The following is a 26,427-nucleotide window of genomic DNA, read 5'->3' as shown; positions in this document are numbered from 1 at the left end:
TTCCTTGCTGCAAATTTGACAGTCCATCAGCGTGAAGAAGTGGCTGCATAGACTGGACAAATAAGTTGGGACACAGTCCAGCCAGTGTCATTCAACAAATGAAGAACCAGCCAACGCTACACTCTGCTGATGCCCACATCACGCAACAGGTCTTTTACAGCCACACACTCAGTCACAATGAAACGTGAGGATGGCGAACCCAAGTGTTCAAAAATTACATTTCCTAGAATATGTCATGTTAAACAATTTCGACAACTTATTTTTCACTCCGCCCCTTGTTCTCATTGTCTTCATAGTCTAAACCTAAGGGAAAAAAAACAAGAGGCAGGAGCGAAGGAAGCGTGTTATGACTCAGTCCAGTGGCCCCGTCCACCCTCTCATTATTATCATCGTCATGCGGTGATGTAACGCGCAGATTGCGTCGTGGCCCCTAATATCAGTCACAATATTTTATTTTTTAGAAACCCATAAAAGACACAAAGGTAACGATCAAATAAAATGCCGTGTCGATCATGACGCTGTGCTCCAAAACGATTACTACTTTTCACTTTGACGCCTCCTCTTAAAGCTAATAATAGCCGTGGACTACGCACACACGCAGACTGGAGGACTTATGTGATTCATTAAATGACTATTTGCCAAAAAGAACTGTTACTCTTGCTCGTTTCCAAATGTGCTTGCCTTTGCATATGCAGTCAGTCTGTGTATATGACAATTTGTAATACTACTGAGGAAAGATAAGCGTATCGCAAACAAATGTCAAGAGGAGAGGGTGTGTTGAATAATGTCTGCTACTTCAGTACCACGGACAGCTCCATAGATTTATTGATAGGCCATTGCAGAAAGCACCCTAATGAAGACGCTCGCTTTACAAAGTGGATGGATGGCTAAACAAAACCATCACTCTTCCAGTGCTTGTCTGTTGACTTAGTGCTCAGATTTCCTACTCCGTGTCGGTGTTTGAACGCAACGTGCGAGCATCCTCTGTGTGCCTGCTCAGCACTCTGAAAAAGCTGATTTTATTTTTTTTTTTTCCCCGAGGCTTGTCAGCATGCAAACACACAAAGAAAAGCCGCAACATGGAAAAGTTCAAATATGAAGTGCTATCTGCGTGCGCGCGATGCAGAAAAATCTCTCGCACGCGGCCGTGTATGTGCGTGAAGACAAATGAGCTGCGCGCAGAAAACGTAGGCTGATGGCCTCGCTCCTGCCCTCCTTTTCCTACGTGCGAACCCGGCCGCCTCGCCTCCTCTTCCGCCACCTCCTCAGCCTCCACACGCTGTTACATAATGCTCAACTCCTCAGCCCTTTGTTAGCGCTCGACGACCACACACTGCATGCCTCGGCCTCGCTCGACGTTAGATGGAGGAACCACAAGTCTCCAAAAGTCAGAAGGGAGGGGTAGTTGGTAACTAGAGCCAAAATGGACACTGCATGCTGCACTATAAGCAGCGAAGCATGTGAGTTGCGGGGCATCATGATCTCCCTCCAGAGCTCCACAGCCCCACCCACCCTGGCCAGCAATGGCCTCCCGCTCACGCCACATTAAACATTTAGCAAGACACTCTGATAGCGCGCGACGGCGTCTTTTAGAGCCGGCCAACTCACGGTGCTGCAGCCCATTTGCGTGTTGCTAGCTTGCTAACCCCCCAACTTTGCCCCCCACTTCCCCTCCCTGACTGACACAGAGCCATATGCAAAAGCAAAGTCAATGACTTGGAAAAGGGCAACTATGTTCAGAGCAAGACCTGCATTAATCAATATTGATCCATGCTGTGTGTATCGCTATCTGCCTATGCAACGTGTGTGTGCGGATGTGTGTTTGAGCAGGAGGCTGCCTTGCTGCTGCAGTCAAGTGTGACAGAGAACAGTCGGACACTCAGGAAATGTGTGAATGGTTGTCTCTCAGCATTCAACTACCTTTATAAGCATTAGCATTATGGTAAAAGTTGACCTCTCAGCATTTATAACATACATTAGCAAGAGTGTGACTGCTTGTCTTGGCATTCACCTGCTTTTACAAGCATTAACATTAGACTTGAACATTTGTCTTGCAACATTCAACCATTTCTAGACCCAAATAAAATTGATGCAATTGTAATACTAGTGCCTCAAAATGTTCAAATTATTTTAAAAGGAATCAAAATTCATATGAACGTCTCTCCGCATTCATTTATTCAAATTAGGTTTCCCACTCATTTAGTGTGAATGCTTGTCTCTCAACTTGCATACAGATTTCTTTTTCATGACATTGGTCTCTTTGTAGTATTTGTGATATGTCAGCATTAAATAAAATAGTCGATTCTCCGTATTAATAAAGCAAAGGACCAAGCCTTACACATGGTCACAGTTTATTTTTTGGGTTGAGGGAGGGGGGGCTCATTTCAGCACATCTCGCGAGAACTCCTCCGCTCGGCTCACACGCGCAACTCGCGTCACTCCTCCTCTCAATAGCCCCTCCCTTTCTGTGTGTGCGTGTGCAGGGCTCTGCTCCTCAGACTTGCCTGCCTGTCACTTCGCTTGTGTCGTAAAGCTAGGCTACGCACCCCTCTGTCGGACCACCGCACGGAGAGCCAGCCGCCGTCGAACCCCCACCCCCTTCCCCCGAGGCTTGGGCTTGCCCCTCACGGCACCAACCATGGCGACCACCGGAACGTCCACCCGGTTTACTGACGAGTACCAGCTGTACGAGGAGCTCGGGAAGTAAGCGGCACACACAAATGCACCGTGTTCGTCTTCCAGTCTCCCCCACCCCTGCAACAACCTCGTCTCACTGTAATGCAAGGCTGGCCGGCTTGCAGGCCAACGTTTTCGGGTAGCTTCGGGAGGGACCTCCGGGGCTTTTGCAATATGTCGTGCTCGCTCGCTTGTCCGCCCCCGCTAATGGCTGCAGCTAGACGGGCTAGCCGCTCGAGAGCGCTTGTGTTCGGTCACCAGCCCCGCCGCTATCGCGGTGCTCCACTAGCCGCGTTAGCCCCTCTTCAAAATTTTAAACGCCCCCGAATGTTGGTTCGTGAACATAGACTCAACCACCATTTTGTGCCCTCGCGGAGCCCCCTTCAGCCGCTGACACCCCCCCCCCCCTTTACCCCCACCCCTGGCCCAAGGCTTCTTTTTGACAGCTCCGCGCGGGCTCCCTCGTCCGGAGGCTGTACTCGCAAGGCCGATCTCTTCTTCTGCCCCCTTCCCCCCACCCCCACCCAGACCACCACTACCCACCCACCCCCAATGAGCAGCTGCAGATGATTTGTGCTCCCGTGTTGAGTAACGTTACATAGCCCTGGATCACCTAATGAGGAAGTCATGCGGTCCCGGCCGCTTGTATTAATGTTTGCGCCGTAACGCCCCGCGCACCAGCTGTTCCCCCCGGCGCAGGTCTGTGAACACATCACAGTGCCTTTCTCTCTCTCTCACTTTTTAAAATTGGAGCTAATAATCACGCGCACGTTAAGAAGTGGTGACGCGCGTTTTCTCGGTATTTTGATGACGACATCACAACTGCTGCTGTTTCATCATCATCATCCTCTTCCACATCATCATCGCCACCCTTCCCTAAAAAGGCAGCATCAGCCACGTCTTTGCAGATCTCGAATAGTGGCTCTCCTTCAACACTGACCACTGTTTTTTCGAACCCTAAAGCATCTTTTCCGCCATCTGTCATTATCATCAACTTGTTTCACGTGGGGCCTCTTGTCAGCCGTCACCTCTCATTTGCTGCTAAATAATTGAAAGCAAGAGGAGAGTGCTGGTGGCGGTGGCGGGGGAGTTGAGTGTGGCGGCGGCGGTGGCAGTGGTGGACGCTTTCATGGAGTGACAGGTCGCCCGAAGCCCCCTCCCCTGCAACAGAGTGCTTGCGCAGGAGATGATAGTGCACGGAAAATGATGGCGCAGAATTGGACTGTGGTAGACCGTGAGGGGGGCGGGGGGTGCAGTTTCCATCTGGGGTTCGTGTGTAGAATAAACATTGGGCAGTATGATTGTGACAAATGTAATTCCATCGTAGCATTGTAGTTGCGTTTGCATGTCTATGGAAGATTAGTATTTGGTCGTCCATGAGAGGTCCGGTTCATTTCATGGCGGCGGCATGGTGCGGAGTGGTTAAATCCTGACTTAAGCTCAACGACAGCCCTTCGACTGTCTGCAGTTTGGTATGATCAAATTTGAGCCGGGAAAAACCTTGAAAGTTAAAATGCAATGTCCCTCCAAAAGTTTTCATACTAGTTTTTGCTGTCCTTATGTTGAGAGTTCACCAAGCTTGGGATGTTAACTCAAGGTTAGCAGCGTAATCCTTCCAAAACTGAATTTTGCATGCGGTCCTGATCGATAAAAGCTATAATTGCAATTGTTTCGGCTTTTAGGAAGGTTTGGTTTGTCGAGTCGATTGTGAAGTGCCTATTTCATAACACTGTGGTCTTGTTTTCATAGGGGAGCTTTTTCAGTGGTGCGCCGATGTGTCAAGAAATCCTCCGGGCAGGAATACGCCGCCAAAATCATCAACACCAAGAAGCTATCTGCACGAGGTATGCTAACACACACTCGCACAGAAATACACGCATTACATCATTGCTCTGTTTGTCGACTTTCAACGGTGCATTCAAGCCCGATTAATCCTCCTTGAATTAGAACGCAAGTTCTTAAAGATGTTTTTTTTATTTTATAAATATAATCCCTTGTTTCACGCATATTGGTTTGTTAAATGCGAAAACGTGCCAATGTGCCAGCATGTACAGTATTTGTGTGTTGGATGTGCCTTTAAGGGGTGTGACCTAGTGAGAGATGTCAGGAGCCCGATTTGCTAATTGGCCGAAATGAAATATACTTGAATGATTATAAAAGAAAGCTTCAGCCATATGGAATCGGTTTTAACTGTAATTTCACTGAATCCACTCAGATCATTCCGGTTGGAAATGTTCTCTCCTTAAATCGTGTCGCACTGCCTGCATCGAGATGCGTATCAAATTGTCTTTTATTGGAGGGATGCACACCACTACAAAACGGCATTGTGACTCTCGCGGTCTTGTTTTGAACAGGCAGACTGCACTTTGACTGCACTGCATCACGCCACGAAGAATTTGAATATTTTGTTTAGTCCATTCAAACGTCGTTAGTGAGGATGCAATTAAGGTGGTGCGGGTGTACCTAATGAAGTGTCCAGTGAGTGCCGCATGTTTCAACGCAGCGCGCTTGTGTCCATAATTCCGAGGCGATATCCAATTTAATCACAAGGTCTTGTGATCACTTTAATGATTCTGCATTTTTGTTTTTTTTTGTTGCAAATGTCCGTATTAAATAACTCGGTTTCTCCCAACATCGTCTGTGCCGTCAATTGATCCAAATTTCCAACGCGGGTTGGGTGTGTGTGTGTGTGTGTGTGTGTGTGTGTGTGTGTGTGTGTGTGTGTGTGTGTGTGTGTGTGTGTGTGTGTGTGTGTGTGTTGTCGACTGGGCTTGAGAGGATGAAATAAAAAACGCAGCGGTAGCGGCGGAGGGGCAGGATGTGAATCAATGTAATTGTTGCTGTGGCGTCTTTGCGTAGCACTGCAGCTCTCGGGGCCTGAATTTTATATGCCGCCGCATCGCCGCGCAGCTCCACGCCCACGTGCGTGCACACACGCCTGCTGCTGCCATGCTGTAAGTGTGACGCGGACTTGTGTGGCACCTCCCCTAATTGCCCCCCCCCACACCACCACCATAGGCTTCTTGCGACCATTAACACACAGTCACACGTCTCCCTTTGTTCTCATCAAGTCCGTCGTTCACTTGTCTTCCTGGTGGCCTCTCTCTTGTCTTGCTGTAAAAGGGAGATTGAGGCTAATCCACTTATGCTAAATGTATCTCGTCAAACACTAAGACCCCACAGATTCCATAGGCGCCTCCTTGTTTGCCCTCCCGTCGTCTGTCGGTATGTGTGCGCGTGAAGCAACACGAATATAGCATGCATCTGCGTGTGCATGTCGCCACAGTTATTGTTCCATCTCTGGCGTCCAGCGACGGGCTTCTTGATGCGGGGCTGGGCGATATGGCCTTAAAATAAAATCTTGTTTAAATTGTTTGCATAAAGCTAAGTCAACTTGCCTAACTTTGTGGTTCGTTTATCTATACAACCGAATCATCGTCTTTATTTAGGTTTGGTTTGACGCTAAGCTTTAACCGGCAGTGGCATTGAACAGCTTGAAGACTCTTTATTGAAGAATCGTTTACTATCTGCAAAACTGCTGCTTGTTGAGGAGTAAGTTTTCACTGTCACCATAAAGCTAGTATCGAAAATACTCCCTTGCCAGTCAAAGTAGAAATGTAAAAGTTGTCAAGTCATTAGTATGCTCAGTCAACAGGGGATAGTTTTGCCTCACGGGCATTATGGACATTTAGAGTTAACAGTGCTCCTTGTCGCTCTCACTTGCGCAGTTCTGCAAATAAGAAGAAAAGTGTGCTTGCTTCAAGCTGTTCGCCACTCCCAGTTAAAGCGTACTGTCAAACTGACTCGTAAAACCAAATGAACTAAACAGCGTGTATTTGAAAACAAATGTTAAACCAGACCATGTGATTTCATTTCGCGAGAGTTTGTTAGCTTAATGCTAACGTAACACAAAGCCATAGACGGGCTCATGAAAGTGAGATGTTTTTTTTTCCAATGGTTGTTGGAGGTTTCACCCTATTTTTAATTGATTTATTAAATATTTTGGTCCTCGTTCAATGAGGCTGGTGCACCTAATATTTTGTCTGGTGAGAGTGGTTTAGAAAGGGCAGATCATCGGCTCGTCGCAGTGGGACATCAAGGTGAAGCGGGACACACAATAGAGTCAAGTGGAGAAACATACACACACATAGCAACGCAGAGTGTGTGGCTGCAGTGACATGCACCTACACGCACTACGGCAAACACAACATGTACTAGTGACTCCCAGGCAGGCTCTGCATGAGGATTTGACTGGTAGGTTTTTTTCTTTTAGCCTGATGGGGCAAGTGTGACCTCACGCGTGGCCTGGTGGGTAAGTCTCTCAAAGCTCTGGTAAACACTGCAGTAATCTGAGGAGAGGAAGGGGTGGGCTGAGCAGCGAGGCAAACGGAAGCGATGGAAACAGAAAGGAAGTGCTGTTAAAAGCTCAAGATTTTTTTTCCTCTGTACTTTCTGTGAGCGCTTCCGGACTAAAGGCATTCAGGGAGGCACGTCATTTCCATGTTTGGCGCAGCTTCACAATCCAGTAAAATCCCCAAAATGATTAAGATGTCTGCGTGTTTCCGAAATAATTATATTATATGGGGATCTTTTTAAAAAAAATATCATTTACACAATTTTTGCTCAAAAGTAGATCGGGCGCCTCCGATTGTCCGTGATGTAAGATGGCTGCGGGGCCCGCCCCTTGGCATCGCAGATGGCCAATTAGAAAGCAGCAGGAAGTGCCAGTGTAATTACCCTCCATCCCTCTCTTTTAACACACACACACACAACAAATAGGGGAGATTGAATGAATTAGTGAATGCTGCAATGACACTGCACCACGCGGGACACACACACACACACACACACTCAGGGGAGCGTGTGATCCTCTTCTAGCAAATGGACGCTGCGTGTAATCCTCCCTCCTTCTCGCTGTCGGTCTCGGCGTCCTGCGTTAGCGGTGTAATTAGGCGGCGCTTCGGGTCTCTCCCTCCATCTCTGGAAATCTACACCTTGCGGGGAGGAAGGCAAAGAAAAAAAAAGAGAGACAGCTTCGAAATAACAGACTGCGGCTTTAAAAGCTCTCCAACAGAGCAACAGGTCGGACGAAGCGAAACAAAGAAGCCACATGACAGCTGGAGAGTGTGGAGGAGTGTCTCTTGTTTAATTTTTTATTTTTCATACCATACCGCTCTTATTGCGCCCCTTTAAATGTGCTTGTTGTCCCCCCCGCAAACGGTTCAGGTGAGCGACTTGGCGTACGAAAGTGAACGCCTGACAAGAAGCGAATGCAAATATTTGTGCGCGGAGGCCTTGGGCGGGGGGGCACATTTAGCTGCAGCGTATAACATGCACACGCCTACTCTGACTCATACCGGATCCGGTTACCCCCGGTCACCCGTCGCTACATGTTTTAGTGGTAACATCTCAAGCCGTCACGGGCAGGAGGTCATTTAAAAAAAACTCGTGTACAGTGAGCCCTCGACGGGCACCTTACAGGAATAGCGAAGAAAATCTCAAGTCATGGACACGCTCCTTCATATTGTAAATTAAAAATGCCATTTGTTAGACTGTCAAAATGGAAGGGGCTCAGAAGGGATCCCTGATGCAGTCCCACCTTCACCTTTAATTCTTGATCACAGTCCTGCAGATCTCACGATAGTCCTTTCCGAACATCAAAAAAAATGTGAAAGGAGTTTTGCAAATTAGTAAGGATTTATTGTACTCATGTTCATACAACATACAAACATAGAGCAAAATCTGTAAAATCCTTAAGCCTATGTGTGCGCGCCTTCCCATCCAAAAAGTGCAAACACAGCAATATTCCACATGGGGACGGTACACGCCCTCATTAATTTCCGCTTAGCGTTAAATTAGCTTAAATGAGAGCGCACGTTCAAACCTCCGCTTCAGTGCACCTTTTCCTCAGCTGCATGATTGCAATATTAATTATCTGCAATATTTGCCTTTACGCACGTGAAAGATGTCACAAGCAATATCATCTGATCTGATGTTTATTTGTGTAATAGTATTTTAACAGTCGATGAGATTGTGTGAAGTAAAACCCTCCATCTTGTCTCCTCAGACCACCAGAAGCTGGAGCGCGAGGCTCGCATCTGCCGGCTCCTCAAACACCCCAACATCGGTGAGTTTGCTCCAGTGACTCGCACACCAAATAGACGCCTCGCCTCTAATGGAGATGTTAAAAGGGCAAGGAAAGAGGAAATGACTAAATCAATGACACCTTTCTGGTGGCGCTTGTCGCTCACGTCCTCGTGTCCCACTTTTTTTTTTTTTTTGTCCTCCTTTCCTGTTTTCGCTCGATGGATTTTTGCTCTTTCACTCTCGATCTTGACACACTTTGGCACGGCTGCGTCGAAAGTTAGGACAAAAGAGGGCACAAGAAAGAGACAGATGGAGAGACGCGAGCGAGGACAAGGAGACAGATGGAGGAAGGAGCGAGAAGATGGAGGAGGAGAAGGAATGAGCAGCCACTCTAGTTTCTCGCCGCGGGGCCAGCCATCCTACTTGGCCATATTATACAAGTGATATTTTTCTTTTTTTTTTTTACGTAACCAAAAGCCTCGATAGGCTGACACAAGCCCTCCGCCATGTCTCGGCCTGGCTGTCGGATGGCTGCGTGTGGCTTGAACGATACCCACTTCACGCAATTTCAGCTTGGATGGCGGGAGGTGTACCAGCGACATCATAGCAGGGCAGTGAAAGAGGAGGAAGTTGACACGGCAAACGTGCTAAGCACTTGGAACAAAATCGAATAAGCATGCTCTGTAACGACTCAAGGGGCAAGCTGCCAAAACCACAAAGGAGTTCATCAGGTTTGAAGTCTTAGACATGCAAAGTCAGTGTCCAGACTCAAACCCAACAGAGAATGTTTTACCCGCTTGACTGGAGTCAAAAGTACAAGTTTTGGTGTTACAATTTATTGTGTGGAACCCGTGCACAAATAATAGTGTCTCCTCTTGAAGTGTGAATTGTACTAATCCACAAGTGTGAACATAACAGTCGCCCTGCATGTGTCTTTCAGTGCGACTGCATGACAGCATTTCAGAAGAGGGCTTTCATTACCTCGTCTTTGACCTGTGAGTATATTGTGAATACACACACCCGCGCACACACGTTGACATTTTGTCCATGCGCGTGACTGCGGCTTGTTTGTGTATGCTAAGCGCACGCTCTCCCTGCTAACCTTCCCCCTCGCCCCCTCGACTCCCCCCAGGGTGACAGGAGGGGAGCTTTTTGAAGATATCGTAGCCAGGGAGTACTACAGCGAGGCCGACGCCAGGTACGCACGCGCCCCTTCATCAATGGCGTCATTTATATTTCATGCCCGCCTCTCTTTTATAGGCCTTGTAAATTCAACGTCGCCATTCACGATGACAAATGAGGCGTTTCCGAGGCCGGCCCGGGGCCACCCTGTTCGCGCGCGCTGGCCGCCTTGAATATATTTCGCCACGCTTTCCTGCCATTTTGGTTGACATTTAACTCCTCGAGTTTTCTCTCCTGCTGTCTGGGTGGTGCGCAGCTTAGAGAGTGTTGCTGGACAACCCGATTAGCGCTTTTTGTGTGTCCCTGCACACCAGTAGGGAGTTTAAGATACAACCCTCCCCCCCCCCCGCACCCTCCTACATTCGAATTAGGCCTGAGCCGCTGTTCTCCGGCGACCTTGCCGACGCTGACCTTTTACAGAGACGTGACACAAACACGAGCCCGGAGCACGGGGACTCGCCGAGGCCTGACACTGCAATCCGCGTAGGGCGGTCGTAATGACGCGATCGGGGCTGCTGGCCAGAGGGATTTTTTTCTTTCTTTTTTCTTTCTTTTTTCTTTCTTTTTTGTCCTCACAAGGCGAGTGTGAAAACGCGTAATAACGGCACGGCAGCTTGCGCGGACGCCCCCGTTATTAAGATGGCTTCCCACACGCGTTCCGGGAGTATCGATTGTTTAAACCGCAGCGCCTGTGTTATGTCTCCGAGGGAGAACGCCTTGTTTGCTAAAGGCTCGTTACGCAACTTAGTGCAGAGTGCGCTCTTTCTTCTTGCGTTTGGACATGATTTCATGCGCATTACCGCCATTAACGTTGCGGCCCATTATGGTTCATTGCGCCCGCAGTTGCGCCAGTGAAAACTCCCATTCTTCGATTTCTTTGAATATTTGACAAATGCAAAGTCATGCATCTGTGAGATGAACATTTTTGTTTTACCGCATCTGACGTGTCTCTTTGCCCCCCGCCCCCCCTCCCCCCACAGTCATTGCATTAGTCAGATCTTGGAGAGTGTCAATCATATCCACCAGCATGATATTGTGCACAGAGACCTCAAGGTGAGTGGCTGCCCGTTTCCGTGACAACCGCACTTACACACGCACATGCACACACACCTCTGCTCGTGGCCATGGCAACACACAGATGGCTCCCGGTTGCTCCATCGCTCGCTTTCTGTGGCTCGTCTTTTTTTTTTCTTCCCCGTCCTGCTTTTTCTTCTTCTTCCCTTTCGCATCCGCTGGTTCATCCTCCATATTTGTTCTCTCAGTTGATGAGTCATGGCCACGTGACTAGAGCGCGTGTGCGCGCGTGCGTTTGTGTGTGTCACCTATGGCAAGGAAAAAAACAAGGACACACATGCACACATTACACTGACGTGGGTGGTTGCTGGCAATATAGATGAACCCCTGAAGTTGCCAGGACAACTCGAATGACATCACGCCACCCGCGGAGTGAGCGGGGGGGAGGGGCTTAGTGTCTCGTCGGCGAGCTGATTGACTTACACGGCTCCTTTTGCCTGTCAAGCTACTTTGAGACGATGATGACAACGTGGCCTCAAGTAAGGATCGTTAAAATAATAATAATTTTGCGGTTAAAAAAAGTGATTTTTTTTCTTTTCTTCCCCTTGGAGCGCCACGCTATTATCCCAATGCGGTCTGGTCGTCTGATTTGTTGGCCTTTTATCCTGAGTGGGCTTTTACCGCAGGCCCTTTATGTCCTCCTGCCCAAACAACGGCCATTTAGAGCGCCGCCACACTCGCCGCCTCTCGCTAAGTACACTTTCCATTTAGCATGCCGTCTACGGCGCTGCCTAAATAACTCCCCGGTGGTTTCTATGGCGACGGGCTCACATCCATATAAGGCTGCTGTTGCGGCTGCTGCTGTGGAGATTCTCAACCCACTCGTCCGCTCTCCGCTCGTGCCCACCCTTTTTTCCCTGCCATCATTGCGCGCTCTCGCACCTTTACCGCCCCCAACACACACACACACACACACACACGCGCCACATTGAATTTATCAAATATGTTTGAAAAATGGCTTCGGTGGCGAGCGGCTGTCACTTGCTGTCTCTCACAGTCTTGATCTTCTGTCCTGCATTCTGCTTCACCATGTGTGTGTGTGTCTGTGTGCTCCTTCCCCAGCCTGAGAACCTGTTGTTGGCCAGTAAGATGAAGGGAGCTGCAGTGAAGCTGGCAGACTTCGGCCTGGCTATTGAGGTGCAGGGAGACCAGCAGGCTTGGTTTGGTGAGAAAGCACAAACGGAAACGCTCATCTCGGCAATGCGGAGCATAAAAAAAACAAAACAAGTATTGTTCAAGACACACGTGAACACATTTTCATAAAAGATGCAAATGGATTCATCCTGGTTGAATATGTGCTCCATTTAAATGACATGTAAAGTAAAAAATGAATAAATAAGTCGTATGATAAGTTGCAGTTTAGTCAGGAGATTTAAATGCCAACGAGGGCCCCGGTGACCGCATTGCACGAGGAGCATTTGATCAAAACTTGGTGTGAGCAAATTGGTGTGAATGTTTGTTTCTTCACGCGTGCACACACACACTGATTCCAGTTCACGCTCAGTTCAGTGTGCCTTGGCGCCGGGCCGAGCGGCCAGCATTTGGCTGACTTTTAAGCACAAGCCAGATGATTAACGGGCGTTCGCTTGTGACTCGGCGCCGTCATAATCTGGCCTTGCTTTAGATTCCGGGAGGGTCAGCGAGGTAGTACGACTCTCCCCCCCTCTACTCCTCAGATAAGCACAGTAAAATATTCTTGATGAGCAATAAAAAAGATCTTGCTTCGTTGTGTCCGCTGACATTTTTTTCTTTTCCCCCTGTCTGGCAGGCTTTGCGGGCACGCCTGGCTATCTGTCTCCGGAAGTCCTTCGGAAGGACCCCTACGGCAAGCCCGTGGACATATGGGCTTGCGGTGAGTCGTCTTCCATGAGTAATGGCTTTTAATTTTGCAGAGACAAGATGGTTTGCTTGCTCCAATGACGTTAAATGGGGACAGCGTGCTACCAGTCACCAGTCCAGCCCATCGACAAGCGCACGCTTACTTACTCAGTGATCTATGCTACTAGCAATGAATGCATTACTTTTAGATTCCACCTATCAATTTCATTCCCTTTTAGCGGGCACAATTCACGAGTGGAATTGTCACTTTTGGTTACCGCAATAGATTTTGGTGTAAATGACTGTTATTTATCGCGCCGCTCTTTTCGGGACTTATTTATCAAGTGTCTTTAATCAAATGAAGGGATTGCATCTAACAGTGCTTCTCCGTTTTCTCTCAGGTGTTATTCTCTATATCTTGTTAGTTGGTTATCCTCCATTCTGGGATGAGGATCAGCACAAGTTATATCAGCAGATCAAAGCCGGAGCCTACGACGTAAGTGTCCGCCGTCGTGTGTAATGGGGGGGAGACGTTGCACGGGTGCAGTGCAGGGCTTTGCTAAGCAGTTTTGGAATGTCTAATAGTGTCCAATTGAGCATTGGTCCAAAGCTATTGATCCAGTCAGCCTCCCTGACGCATTGCAGAGGCGTGTGTGGTCGCTCGCTCTGTCTGAAAAAAAAAAAGATCACCCACCCCACAATGCGCACTCAATTTAAATTCTATACATTTGAATGTATATGAATTCACAAATACACATTGCATCGGTTATTAGTAACCACTTGTCATTCTTTTTAGTTTCCTTCTCCCGAGTGGGACACAGTGACCCCCGAGGCCAAGAACCTGATCAACCAGATGTTGACCATCAACCCGGCCAAGAGAATCACTGCCGAGCAGGCTCTCAAGCACCCGTGGGTCTGCGTAAGTAACTCTGAATCACCCGCCCTTCGAAAAAAAATGTCTGAATGGATGCCCACGATTTTTTTTAACAGCCTTGTTGTATGTGTAATCTTTTTTTCTTGCTCCACCTTTGCAGCACCGCTCCACTGTGGCATCCATGATGCACAGACAGGAAACTGTCGAGTGCCTCCGCAAGTTTAACGCTCGCCGAAAACTCAAGGTACACTTGCTCTATTTTGCGTTCTTCACTATGACTTAAAATATGGCCCACAGCCATCTGTAATTGTCTTTATTTAGCGTTTCACTTCACAATATATCCCGAACAAAGTTCATTTGACTCAGCTAGAAGTTGGTACGTCACCGAGGCAGCTTTGAACAAATCCAGCGCGTCTAAAAACATTTCAAAGGCGCCGCGGTAGTCACTTTAATCACATAAGCGTCCCGAGTAACATTTGGAAATGGAACACAGAGAGGTAGGAAGGAGAAGAAGCATCGGCTGCTTTTAATGTCCTCCCTCGCCTCTTCCTCCTCCTGCAGGGAGCCATCCTCACCACCATGCTGGTGTCCAGAAACTTCTCAGGTGGGTGTGCCCTTCGCCCTCTGCTCCCCACGCAGCACACGCAGAGCAAGGAGAGTTGGATAGTCGGAGTCCTCCTCACCCCCCACCTCCCTCCCTCCCTCCCTCCCTCCCTAACACACACATGCACACACTAATGCATAAACATAACATATATCGTGTTATTGACTGTATGTGGACACCACTTGTATCTTTGGCCATGCTAATATGTTTCTCCCTTTGTGTGTGTGTGTGAGTGAGAGTGTGTGTGTGTCTTCCTTTTCTCTGCTGCCTGTGGAGAATTTGCATGTTTGCGAGATAGTCTAGATAATCTTTTTTTGTTTTGTTTTGTTTTGTTTTTGATGTATATACATAGGGACGAGTGTGATGCCATAAAAGCAAGATTAGGATTTTTATCTGAGCCTCCTGCTGAGGTTGGCTTGATTTGGGGCCTTTTATTTATTCCATGGGTAACATTTCGACTCCGGGCCTAGGAATCCACGGGGTGCGCATCTTTTTTGCTTTCAGTCCAAGTCCACATCTATCCAGCGACGGTGATGTAGTCTGGCTTGAATCCACGCGCCCCCCGTGGCTTCCTAGGCCCCCCCACGGTCAAAAAGTATAATTTCCATAGCCCCTCCCAACTGTAGCGTTTCTCGTCCAATAGTGGGCCGGCAGCATACCAACTCTGCTGCTGCCGCCTCCTCCACTGCCTCACTGGCTCAGGAAGGTACGTCCCAGAAGACACGCCCATCCACCTCCTCTCTAAACTCACTCACTCACTCACACAGACACACACACACTTTGTTTTGGTTTGTTTCATGGGGCTGGTGCATGGGGCTTCACTCTCCGCTGGCATCTTCAGGACCACACATCTGCATGCGCAAACATTAAGCTCGTCTACACGTGAAAAATATCCACGCATATGTGCATCTCAATAAATTAGAATATTGGTTCAGTGTCGTGGAGATTCTAATTCATTGAGATGTTTGTTAGATGATTAAAGCCATATGGCCCTCTCCAAATGTCACATTTGATAAGTGCAAGGCCTTTAAAAGTGACTTTTTTTTTTAAAACACGCAGATGCCCTTTCCACAATCAAATGGTTATCCAATTTGATTTAATGCGACAAAAACACATTTATTGCTCATCGGTTCACCTCTAGAGCACTTTCTTTTTTTTTTTTCCTTTCCACATCGACAACTCACCTCACCTCTCAGTCTCTGCCTCCTCACCCCCCCTCATCCCCGCCCTTTTCCCACCACGCCAATTCCATCCCCAGAAACGAGCCATGTCACCACATCTGACAAGCTCCATTCCGACTTCCTGCTGACCCCCAGACCTCGGGGGCGGGAGGGGATGAGGAGGGGCGATGTATCCTGGGGGCGGGTAACTGAAACTGCAGGGGGCCGGCAAGAGCTGGGTTGGCGTGCTGCCATCGTCGGACCTGGGTTTTCCTGGGGAGGGATAAGACGTGGATGACGGAAAGGGGGAAGGGGTTTCTGGGGAATTCAGACGGAAGACGGGCTTCCGGATGATTCTCTTGTTCCCCCACCCTTTCCCCCCCTCCTGTGGTCTGTTTTTAGTACTTGCCCCACATGCCGTCATGAAGGAATGCTTCAATTTTGGGCTGAATGTGATTCATTCTTGCCCAACTGCAACCCAACATGGACTACACACAACGGCATGGATTGTCTTGAATCGTCGAGTACTAAAACCAGACAGCTCTCATCCCGCCGGGTGGGAATGTGCGCTGAAGGTCGGCGATTCCGATGGTGGCTCCATTAGATTTGAGCGCAGGAACAGTGTAGAGCGCAGCGGGTTCTCCGTCATCGTTGTCCTCCACACGGGAGGGTCTGCTCTGCTCTACACTGCATGAATCAGAGTGCGTATGAAGGCGGATTAAAAAAGGAAGGCAGGTGCGGCTTTGGGAAATGTCTGAATGGTGCGCTGAGATTCTAGCGGGTGCTTGTGAAGGTTTGCTTGTCAGCTGTGCAGCCCTTTAAAGGTTTGCGGGCTCCCTGGACCAAGTTTTGTAAGTTGTTCTTTTTTTTTTTTCCCCACCCCCTCCTCAATATCAAGTTTGACATGAGCTCTCCTGTTATTTAGCTCTTGCATTTCCTTCCCCGCGGATGCTATCACTCATCACTGTGATATACATCACTGATACTCTAAACTGCTTCCTTGCACCCCCTTTTTGCAGACGCAGGGTGTGACAGCTTGAGCATCATGTTGCCTTAATTATTATTATTTATTTTTGCCTCAATGCCACACGAGTGTGTATTAGGTTCCATGCAGGAGTGTTTTGCCTTGCTGCTTCTCGCATGCGCCGTACCGCGGAACCTTTAAGGTCAAATGCAATCAGTTCGAGACGCCGCACACGTAATCCTCATCTAATTGGACTTATTTGGTGGGACATTTTTTAACTCGCTACTAATTCAACAGAATACCCGTTAGCTGATTTGTATTTCACATTGACTAAATCAAAGCGAGAGCGAGAGTCATTCCACCTGCGCTACTTTTGGGACATTTGACGTTTAGAGGTTCCCGTGTGTTTTATGGAATGTTCTCCGGAGGCAATATCTTTGCCGATGTGTTAAAACCATCCCGTCCACCCTTCGCCCCCGCCACCGCCTTAACTTTGGCGAGGGTGAAGGGGTGGCCCTGGATGGCTGAAAAATGTCCTGACCCTGGTTATCAGGAATGATTTTCTGTGCTTGCTGCATGGCAAGGTTCAGATAAAGACAATTTAAAAGCAGCTAAGAATGAATACAAAGCATGACTTGCCTTTTTTTTTTTTTTTGGCCATCGTTCAACTCTGTGCCCCTTATCTTTGTTCTGCTGTGTCCAACCCCCCCCCCTTCCCCTCTTCCTTACTTTTTCTTCTGGAAGGTAAGAAACACAAGATTGTTTTTTTTTTTTTTTTTTTTTTTTAACTTGGGTGTGTGAATTTTAACATTGTGTCGGTTGAAAGGTGACCAGGGCCCTTTAAGAGAAATCGATGATTATACATTAAGCCAGCTCACGGCTTTCCTTTTAGTTGTGCTGGGGTCCTTCCTTCCAGACAGGAAATGGATTCAGGAAGTTTACACTGCGCTCGGGTTTCTTCTCGTATCCCCAGCTGACAATGAATGGATTATGATGGGAATGGATTGAAAAGAGGTTAGCCAATTTATGTAGCTGAAGGGTTGGGGGGGGGGGGGATCCGCCCGGTCGACACGTTTTGTAGGTTCCACGTGGGTGACATCATCCTGTCGACCGTTCAGTCCATGGCCAAATATGAAACTCAATTTTTCTGCCTGTTTCTCTCCCTTTCTATCCTTCTCTTTTTTCCCCCTTTTCTCCTTCTTTTTGCAGCATGCAAAAGTTTACTCAACAAGAAATCCGACTCTGCTAAGGTAAGAGTCCTTTGAATTATTCTTATTGAGTCGATTGTTCCTGTTCCTGTTTTTAGCTCGCGTGTCCACTCATTTTAAGTGGACTCCTGAAAATCCTTCGTGTCCCAAAACTGGATTTTTCCCCCTACCCCTTTGATGTATCAATCTAGTCTTTTTTTTATTTTTAAAATATTCATATTTTTTCGGAAGCTTTTTCACCGCTTCTCTTTCAAGAAATCCATCTTTGTCCACTATAACGCATCGTTCCCTCCTCCTGCCTACCTCTCGTCCTCCTCTTCCTGCCCCTGGGGTCTCTGTGCAGTTAAGTGGTCGAAGCATAGAGAGTTATTGAGGCAGTAAAAAGGATGATCTAAAGGCCATTCTGTGGCACTCACCCGCTCATTTGCCCTGTTAGCTCTCAACAGCTCGCCAGCCTTGACTAACATTAGCCCTCCATTTCCTAAACGGAGCACCATTCTAATCTGTGTGTGTTCACTTTGAGTGTTTGCGTTCTTGTCCCAGCCTTCCACCAACAACAGTAAGAACAGTATAGTGAGCGCCATCAATGCCCTGAAAGACAGCAACATGGCAACCAACGCCCAGATGGTACAGTAGGCCCGTCGCAGTCTTGTTGGTCCCTGCATTTTAACACCAACCCCCCCAGTAGATGTTTGAGCGCCATTGTCATCGTGTTTGTGATTGTCGTCCCTGTTCAGCCACCATTTAGAAAGTGTTGCACGCGCCCTCCATAGGCTCCCCCGCTGAGGTGCGCATGTGCTTCCTGAATTCAAAATACAGACAAATCTTAAAGCGCTATTTTTTATTTTTTTCTTCTGAGAGTATTTCTTTTTTTTCCCCCCCTTCCACAGCGCCCAAGTTTAATGATGCGTATGATGAATAAAAGTGTAGTACAGGGGGAGATCATCAAGAAAGGTGAAGAAGAACCAGAGATTGGAAAATACTTGGTCAGCGCGTGCAGCTCTTGTACGGGCAAAATTCCGACTAGGCCCGAGCGTTGGCCCTGAAGCTCCTCCAAGCACTCAGGGATGGGAGGAGGGGGCCAAGTAAAAATTGGAAAGGAGTTGGTGAGCATATGCATCCGACCTGAGGCAAACTTTGGCTGGGCAACATTCCAAGTAGGCCTGACTCTTCCCTGTAGACTTCCACCAGCAAAGAAAGAAATGTATGTTGAATCTAATGGTGACCTGTTAGGACGTAGAAAAACGTAGTAGGGCCACCTGGCTCCAACTCCTCTGGGAAGAATTTGTTGGAATTATCTATCAAGTCATCCAGAAGAATAGCCTTACCCTTACTTTCTTTCCATGATGGGATACTGATGACATTTAAATGTCAGGATGCACATGTTCACCTCGTTTTGACGTCACCGGGTTCAACTCGCCACGCCCTGCTTATTTTTATTCTACAACGTGAGCCCGATCAGTTTGCCAAGTAGCGCATTCTATCCAGTTTGATAAATAACCCTTTCCTAAGCATCTGCTAACGTCATCTTCCACATTTCGGTGCTTGCCCAGCATTCCTCCTCTCCGCAACCTGCTAAACCTGACTGTTGTGTTGCTACGATGTAGGGACTTTTTGGGGGGGAGTAGCTGGCACTTAGCTTAAGGGTTCTAACAGTACATGTGTTCATGTATGCTAGCAGTTTCATTTTGGATCTTGTAAATGAAGCAAACTTTTGTTGCCTAGCGTATCAGCATGAATGACTTTGTTTTGCGCGGCAGGAATCTCAAAGCACGGTGGTCCACAACCCTCCCGATGGCATCAAGGTAAGATGCAAGCTGAAAACACAGATGCTTGTCACCTGGAACCGGTTGCAGTCATAACGGTATTTTTTTTTTGACGTTACCTCAGGGGTCAACAGAGAGCAACGCCACCAACGACGAGGAAGAAATGAAAGGTAAGCAAGGTGTACTCCCTTTTTGCTTTTTGACTCTCTTTAATTTGCTCTCCCATCCATCGAGGCACGGTTCTTTTGGGGAGACACGCTCTTGATCGTGTCTCTGTACATGTTGTGTGTCTGGCTGCGTCCGTACGCACATGTGCGCGCGTTTGTGTGTGTTCTAGCGGACAGTTCAGCGCTGAGTCTGAGCAGCGCCACCGAGGAGATGCCCCCACTTCTGCCCTCACCTCAAAGCTCACCTGCCAGTAAGTTTGCTTTAAAACAGGAAGCTTTCTGGTGGAGCTAACAAGCAAGACCCCCCCGCTCTCCCCTTAAGTTAAACCTTAAAACCTCCCACCCAACACTGTCACTTCTTCCTGCGGTCACCAGCAGCGATTTCGTGCACATTCACTCACTCACCCGCCAAGCTGCGGGTTCCCACTGTTATGGCGTTTTTGTTTTGATACGTTTTACGCTTCGGACAACCCTGTGATCAATTTGTTTTGTCGCGGCTTTCGTGATTCCGTACAAAATGAATGCGACGGTTGAGTAAACCGGATGAGGCTGACAGTCAGTCTACAATTTGGATGCCAAGCACAGATGTCAGTTTAATCCGCCGGTTACTAATTTGGATTTGATCAAGGCCAAATGTACAGACTGGCTTTAATAGCCGAGTTCACTTTCCCCTCACTTGTGCGATGCCGCTGCGTGGAATACAATAATTGGAGCTTCCAGCCGAGGCCGGAGCCGCTCCGGCGGTGTCAGCGTCTTCCCAAATCGTGTCATGAAATGTCATCTTGACCAACTCTGGCTCCTTGAAAATTATATGGAAAAAAAAAAAAAAGTTGGGACCCTAACTTGTGTTGAGCCCCCCCTAGAATAGTGAGTACTCTCAGCTTTGGCATACACTCCAGGCACAAAGCAATTAAAGCCATCAGGGCCACTGTGGGAACCTTGAAGTGTGAGTGTGTGTTTTGAGTGTGTGTGTGTTGTGTTATCCCTGCATTTTCCCCTCTTGTTCCTAATGTGACAGCTCCAGCTGGACGACGCCCTTGCTCCCCTTGCACCCACGTGCTTGTGAATCTTTTCACACTCACTCTTTCTTCCACTTTATACCCCAAACATGTCTGATTCCTTTCTATATTTGTATTTGTTGTATTTTATTTTCGAGATGATACGTACCTGCAATACTATTTCCTGCTCACTTGTTCCTAGGCGGACTTCACCTCGCCTGTAGGTTTTCGAGGTGGCCGTAGCCTATTGCAGTGATTTGCTACTCTGTATTATTTATAAACGACATAGTGTACTGAAGTGAAAGTTAAAAGAGGTCACTGAAGGCACATTTTGCCGATTCGCATTTGGTTTTAACGTAACGACCTTGTGGTTGATAGCGCCACCTGCTGCACGGGCATTATTTTAGGACGTAGCCTTAATCTTGTAACCCACCTCTATTGTATTCGAAGAGCTCCGTCCTAATCTTCCCCTGTCTTGTCAGAAAAAGCTGCACGATCGTCCCCCCCCCCACTCCACCCCACCCTTACCCCCAGGCAACGCCGACGTCGCCTTCTGTCCTTTCTCCTCAGAGGACACTGTTGCGTCGTGGCAAGCGTTAAGAGCAGAGTGCGCAGGGCCAGCAGTTGCATGACTCGCACGTCATAAGCGGAGCCGCACTCATCCTGCTACCAGCTGCCATCTTGCCCTCCCTCTCCCCTTGAATCTATCTATCATTTGTTCTTCCAATTGGCAAATTAAAAACTTGTCATAATCAAAGTTTAAAAGCAAGATTCACTTTGTCTTTTTTTTTTTTAATTGCCAATTGAAAATGGACAGAACAAATGTTTCTCCTGGTGACCTGCTCGTTTCGAACAAATCCGGGTCTTGCTCTTAACTGCATGGGATGAGCATTTGGATGATTTCCATGACCTCTCCCCAGTGTCTGTCCTTCCACGCATGTGTGGGTGTTGACCATCCATTGTTTGTTTCAGTACCACCGCATGACGTAAAGCGCATGGCTTGGAACAGCACGGGCAACAGCGACTCTGAACTGTCCTGCGCGCCCGCCGCCGCCGCCGCCACCACCGTCGCTCCAGTAGGGGGCAACAACTCTGCCGCTGCTCAAAGCAATGTTAAGCAGAGTAAGAGCACATCACACATTGACCAACCGGTCTACCACCTGTCTGTCTACCTCTCCTGCCACTTACTAACTCCACCCCCTGCTGGCCATTGTAATGCTCACCAACCGCTTCATGCTTTGAAACAAGTTAAACCCGACTTGAAAGCAGATTTAAAAATCCTAACCCTAATTCCAAACCAACACGGGATTGAAGTTTCCTTCCCTTTGCTAGCTTGCTTGAACGCTGGCCGACTGATCCTACGAATTGTGAAGAATTCACTTGTCTGAAATGATCGATTCAGTTTATTTGTGGAAGGACTGCATGTTCAACTTGACAATGAGTCGTGTCCAAATACTTTTGTGCATTTCCCGACTGGTTCCCGCCGCCCTTGCGTGAGTATAGTTGCGATGTACGGTGGCGTCCTTTGCAGCTGGACGCCTGCTGGCGATCGTCTGCGAGACGGGATATTGCAGAGAGCGAGTTCAGTTGACACTTGTCTCGCGTTGTTTTCAAGACAAGCGGCAAACTTGTTAGCGCTTGGCTAGCATTTGTCACCCAGTCTGTCCACCACTGCGTCCTCAGGCCGCAAGCAGGAGATCATCAAGATCACCGAGCAGCTGATTGAAGCCATCAACAATGGCGACTTTGACGCCTACACGTAAGTGACAGCGCGCTCTGTGGCTTTACTATTTACCGTCCTTTAATTCGCACACCTCTTTGCTTTGGTCAGGAGGATTTGTGATCCCGGGCTCACTTCCTTCGAACCCGAGGCTCTGGGAAACCTGGTGGAGGGCATGGACTTCCACAAGTTCTACTTTGAAAACTGTGAGGTCACATGCACACATTTGATCAAAACAATTTTTTGAAACCCTGACTGTGCATTTGTATTATAATAATATTAGGGGGGGGAAGCTCCTCTTGGGATTTAGTCTTTCGAAATGTCCTTTAGGTTTAGCAGTCACGAATTGAGAGCAGCACTAACGACCCTGCCGCGTGTTCAATTCCCGTCTGTCCGCATGAGCGCAGTGCTGAGCAAGAACAACAAGCCGGTGCACACCACCCTGCTCAACCCGCACGTGCACCTGATCGGCGAGGACGCGGCGTGCATCGCGTACATCCGCCTCACGCAGTTCGTGGACTCGGGCGGCCGCCCGCGCTCCAGCCAGTCGGAGGAGACCCGCGTGTGGCACCGCCGCGACAGCAAGTGGCTCAATGTTCACTTCCACTGCTCGGGAGCGCCCGCCGCGCCACTACAGTGATCAGGTAAGCCTCATGGGACCACGTCTACACCTTACCTGGCTCCACTTACAAGGGAACCAAGATGTCAAAACTAGGTGGCATTTTCAATGTGCACATCTTTATTTGAAGCTTTTCACGCAAGGGTAAGTCAAGTCAAAACATGAATTAAGCAGAAAAACATTTGCCTTTTTATTTATTTTCATCCCCGAGGCGGCCTTAATGACATCATACCGCCGTCTGCTGTCAACTTAAATGACAGTGTCCCTCCCAATTGATCCTACTTTGATATCCGTTGATTTCTTTTTTCTTAAAGATTTCATGGTGACGTTGCGTCCCGGTGTCGTTTGTCCCCTCAGTGGTCCTGAGCCTCCACTGTGCCGGTGGAGGCGTTCTGGGGGGCAGTTTTTTTCCGGCGAGTGTGTTTGGGGGGCCCCAACGCCCCCGCGTGGATCGGCTAGCGCCAGGAGCCCGGCCGGGCCAGACGGCATCCCTCTCCGCGACCACCAACCGACCCCCCCCAGTGTCCTCCTTTGACCCCGCGGGGGGGCGCCGGCCGAGCACAAGACAACGCCCGGCCCCCCCTGCCGCCCGCCCCCTCCTCCCACGTGGGATGTGATGCATGCATCTTGGCGCCCGCCTGACCGCGGAGGGCGTGTCTTTGCCCTCTCGCGCCTCCCCTCGGCGGCCATCTTTGTTCAGCCCCGCCCGCGCCGGACGAGGCGTCGCGGGGGAGGAGGCGACTTACACTTGTGACAGTTTATGAGTATGAGTTATGAATATACTATGTAAATTATGACTTAGATGTTCCAGAAACCCACCAAAACCCCAGCAAGCATTTATCTCGTCTGTGTAATGAGGGAGAAGCGGAGACGTTGGATTTTGTCGCGGCGTAAAAAGCCCTTGTGGCTTATGAAAGGGAACCGGGGAGCGTGTGGACGAGCCCGAGAGGGTGACGACAAAACTTGATATCATGAAGCACCAAAGTGTAGAACTTTAGGCGTTTTGCGTGTTTAGACCGTTTTCCCACCCCCACACTTTGGAAAGCCGATTTAAGCTTGTGTTGTTTTTAGAGTTCTGTGACGAGCCTCGTTTTATTTTATTTTTTGTCCTGTTGTGTTTGTCTGACTGGCTACTTTTTAAAAAGTGCTTTTTAGAAGGAACAAAAAAAAAAAAATCAGAAGAAGGATTTTTATCGTGAGTTTGAAAACGCTTCCCGCGCACGTCCTGTCCTGTCTTGTCCGTATGCCGCAATGGGGTGGATGGGTTTGATAATGCGGCAGATAGAGGGCGCCGCTGAGAAAGGGACTGCCTCGCATGAGGCGATCGCATGCGCGCCCTGACCGCCTCGTCCGTCCTTCGCCTTCTGGTCTGTTATTTTCCTGTTGGGCCTGGTTTGTTCCTTTTCACTGTGTAAATACAGTGTGTGTATAGATGTATGTAGAAATGTGTATCATATGTACATGCATCCTGTGCACCTCAGCAGTTTCTTCGACTTTGCAGGTTTCCATTCAACATTTTTTTTTTTTTTCTGTTTTGGGCGGCCCAAAGTTTTGTGTCCTACCACTTTTTAAACGTCATAACGCGCACGCCTGGTGCTGTTTGACGTATCCGCCCCACAATGTTGTTTGGTTTGCACCTGCACCACTTTGTAGTGTGGTCCCCCCCACCCACTGCAATGTTTTCATCACCCCACTGTTGTGAGCCACACCACCACAATCTTGTGTGATTTGAGCTCACCCCACAATGTTGTGATCCCCATCCAACACTTAATGTCGTAATCTGCACACGCCTCACAATCTTGTGTGATCTTCAGCCACCAAAGTATGTTGTGTAATCTTGACTGCTCCCATCATCACATTGTGGTCCACTTCACCCCGAAACATTGTGATCTTCTACCCCCCCCCCCTACAATGTTGTGTGATCCCCAGCCACCCCATAATTTTGTGATCTTCACTTGTCCCACAGTGTTGTGTAATCTACACTCCCACAATCTTGTTTAATCCTCCCATCTGTCCCACACTTTTTTTTTTGGTGATCTGTAGCTAACCCATAATATTGTGGTCCACTGCTTCTCACTAAGTTTTCGTCTCCTCCCGTCCAATAATGTTGTGATTGTTATCCGCCCTACAATGTTGCGTGATCTGCACCCACCCAACTGCGTTAGGTGCGCACACCCCACAGTGTTGTCAGCCAAACCAGTCCAAAATGTTGTGATACACACTGGCCCAAAAGGTTTTGATCAGCACCCACTCCACAATGTGATGTGTTCCATTCCCACAGTGTTGTCCTCCAAACCGGGCCGAAACATTGTGATGGACACCGCCTCGTTATTTGGTGTGATTTGCACTCGCCCCACAATGTTGTATGATCTGCATCCCAGCCCACAATGTTGTGTGCTCTTCCCCCCCCCCCCCCCCCCCACCAAAGCTTAGCACTTGTCTGCCCCTCCTGAACTTTGATGTTGCCTCCATTGTCTTGGCAATGTTTTGTCAGTGGCTGTCAATTTTTTGTCTTTTTTTTTAATTGCCAAGTTGCCAAGCTGGAGTTCTGCACGCGACCCGCAGGAAGTTGGGCTAGGAAGTGATTGCGACATACTCACACACATGCACGTATTTGATTACGATTGCAACCGAGAAAAACGACCTCTGGTGGTTTTAAAAAGAATTGTGCCTGCTCTGTTCTGGACGGGTGGGGGAGTCTCTAAAAGAGAGAGCGAGCAAGAGCACTAGTTACTATTATGCATGTTTCAGTTACGCATTTCTACCATGTACCTACCTGAATGAGGACGGAGCTCTACTAGTGTTAATAATATTATGACGATACTTGCATCTTTTGAGATTTCCTCCATCTCGAATGTTGACTAGGTGACATGATAAATAAACTTTTTTTTTGTTAAATCAAAAAGAAAAAAAACAAAGGGGAAAAAAAGGATGCCGGAGCCGACGCTTGGTATGAGGCCCTCGATGTTTTTTCCCCCTGCGTTGTTTATGGTATGATATTTGGGCTGCGCTTATTTTCTCCCCTTGCCCTTCCACCCTCCCTGCCACCCTTACCTTACCTTTCCTTACCTTACCTTACCCAGCCTTCACGCGGACGCTGGACTTTTTTTTTTTTTTTTTTTTGCATGATCATGATGTACAATGAAATAACAACCATTTGAATTGACGACTATAAAGTGTTTGTCTGAGTGTTAGTTGGTCTTCATCCTAGCTTTGTTATTCTTCAGACTTGGATCTTCAAAGTATTTAATAAAAATACTATTTCAGCACCCCGCTCCGGACCCGCCCGCCTCATTTGCGCTGCCTTTGCTTCTTCTTTTCAATCACAATGCCTTTGACATCCTTTTGTCAAATGATCGGGAATTATTGAATTATTTTTACATCCTCAGACACACACTTAGAGAGCACTTGTCAAATAATGTAGCTGTGTGGCGCATGACATCACCAAAGACAAATACCCACCCCAGTCTACATCTTAGCCGAACATTGGACCAGAAACTAATGCTAATG

The 26,427-nt window shown here is 48.2% G+C and overlaps 1 protein-coding gene across 12 annotated transcripts; it reads left to right on the top strand.

Annotated features, from left to right (window-relative positions):
* The first annotated feature begins 20 nt into the window (after window positions 1–20).
* LOC133143195 (calcium/calmodulin-dependent protein kinase type II subunit gamma) lies at window positions 21–26,191 on the top strand. 12 transcript variants are annotated; one of them, XM_061264992.1, is made up of 24 exons: window positions 21–149; window positions 2,484–2,703; window positions 4,426–4,520; window positions 8,744–8,803; window positions 9,704–9,758; window positions 9,896–9,961; window positions 10,926–10,998; window positions 12,082–12,184; window positions 12,788–12,871; window positions 13,239–13,333; window positions 13,634–13,756; window positions 13,872–13,955; window positions 14,273–14,315; window positions 14,959–15,021; window positions 17,649–17,689; window positions 18,191–18,274; window positions 19,408–19,452; window positions 19,538–19,583; window positions 19,751–19,831; window positions 21,551–21,700; window positions 22,262–22,337; window positions 22,410–22,504; window positions 22,706–22,942; window positions 23,275–26,191. In XM_061264992.1, the coding sequence occupies exons 2-23, from the start codon at window positions 2,639–2,641 to the stop codon at window positions 22,936–22,938; spliced, it is 1,860 nt and encodes a 619-aa protein (XP_061120976.1). In that variant the 5' UTR covers window positions 21–149; window positions 2,484–2,638; the 3' UTR covers window positions 22,939–22,942; window positions 23,275–26,191. The 12 variants fall into 12 exon arrangements, with proteins under 12 accessions (XP_061120976.1, XP_061120977.1, XP_061120978.1 ...); XM_061264993.1 differs by having other exon boundaries at window positions 23,232–26,191; XM_061264994.1 differs by lacking the exon at window positions 14,959–15,021.
* The last annotated feature ends 236 nt before the right edge of the window (window positions 26,192–26,427 follow it).

This window comes from Syngnathus typhle, linkage group LG18, assembly GCF_033458585.1.
Source record: "Syngnathus typhle isolate RoL2023-S1 ecotype Sweden linkage group LG18, RoL_Styp_1.0, whole genome shotgun sequence".
NCBI classification, from domain to species: Eukaryota; Metazoa; Chordata; class Actinopteri; order Syngnathiformes; family Syngnathidae; genus Syngnathus; species Syngnathus typhle.
Note: the sequence above shows the minus strand (reverse complement) of the source record. Positions and strands in the feature narration are given on the sequence as shown.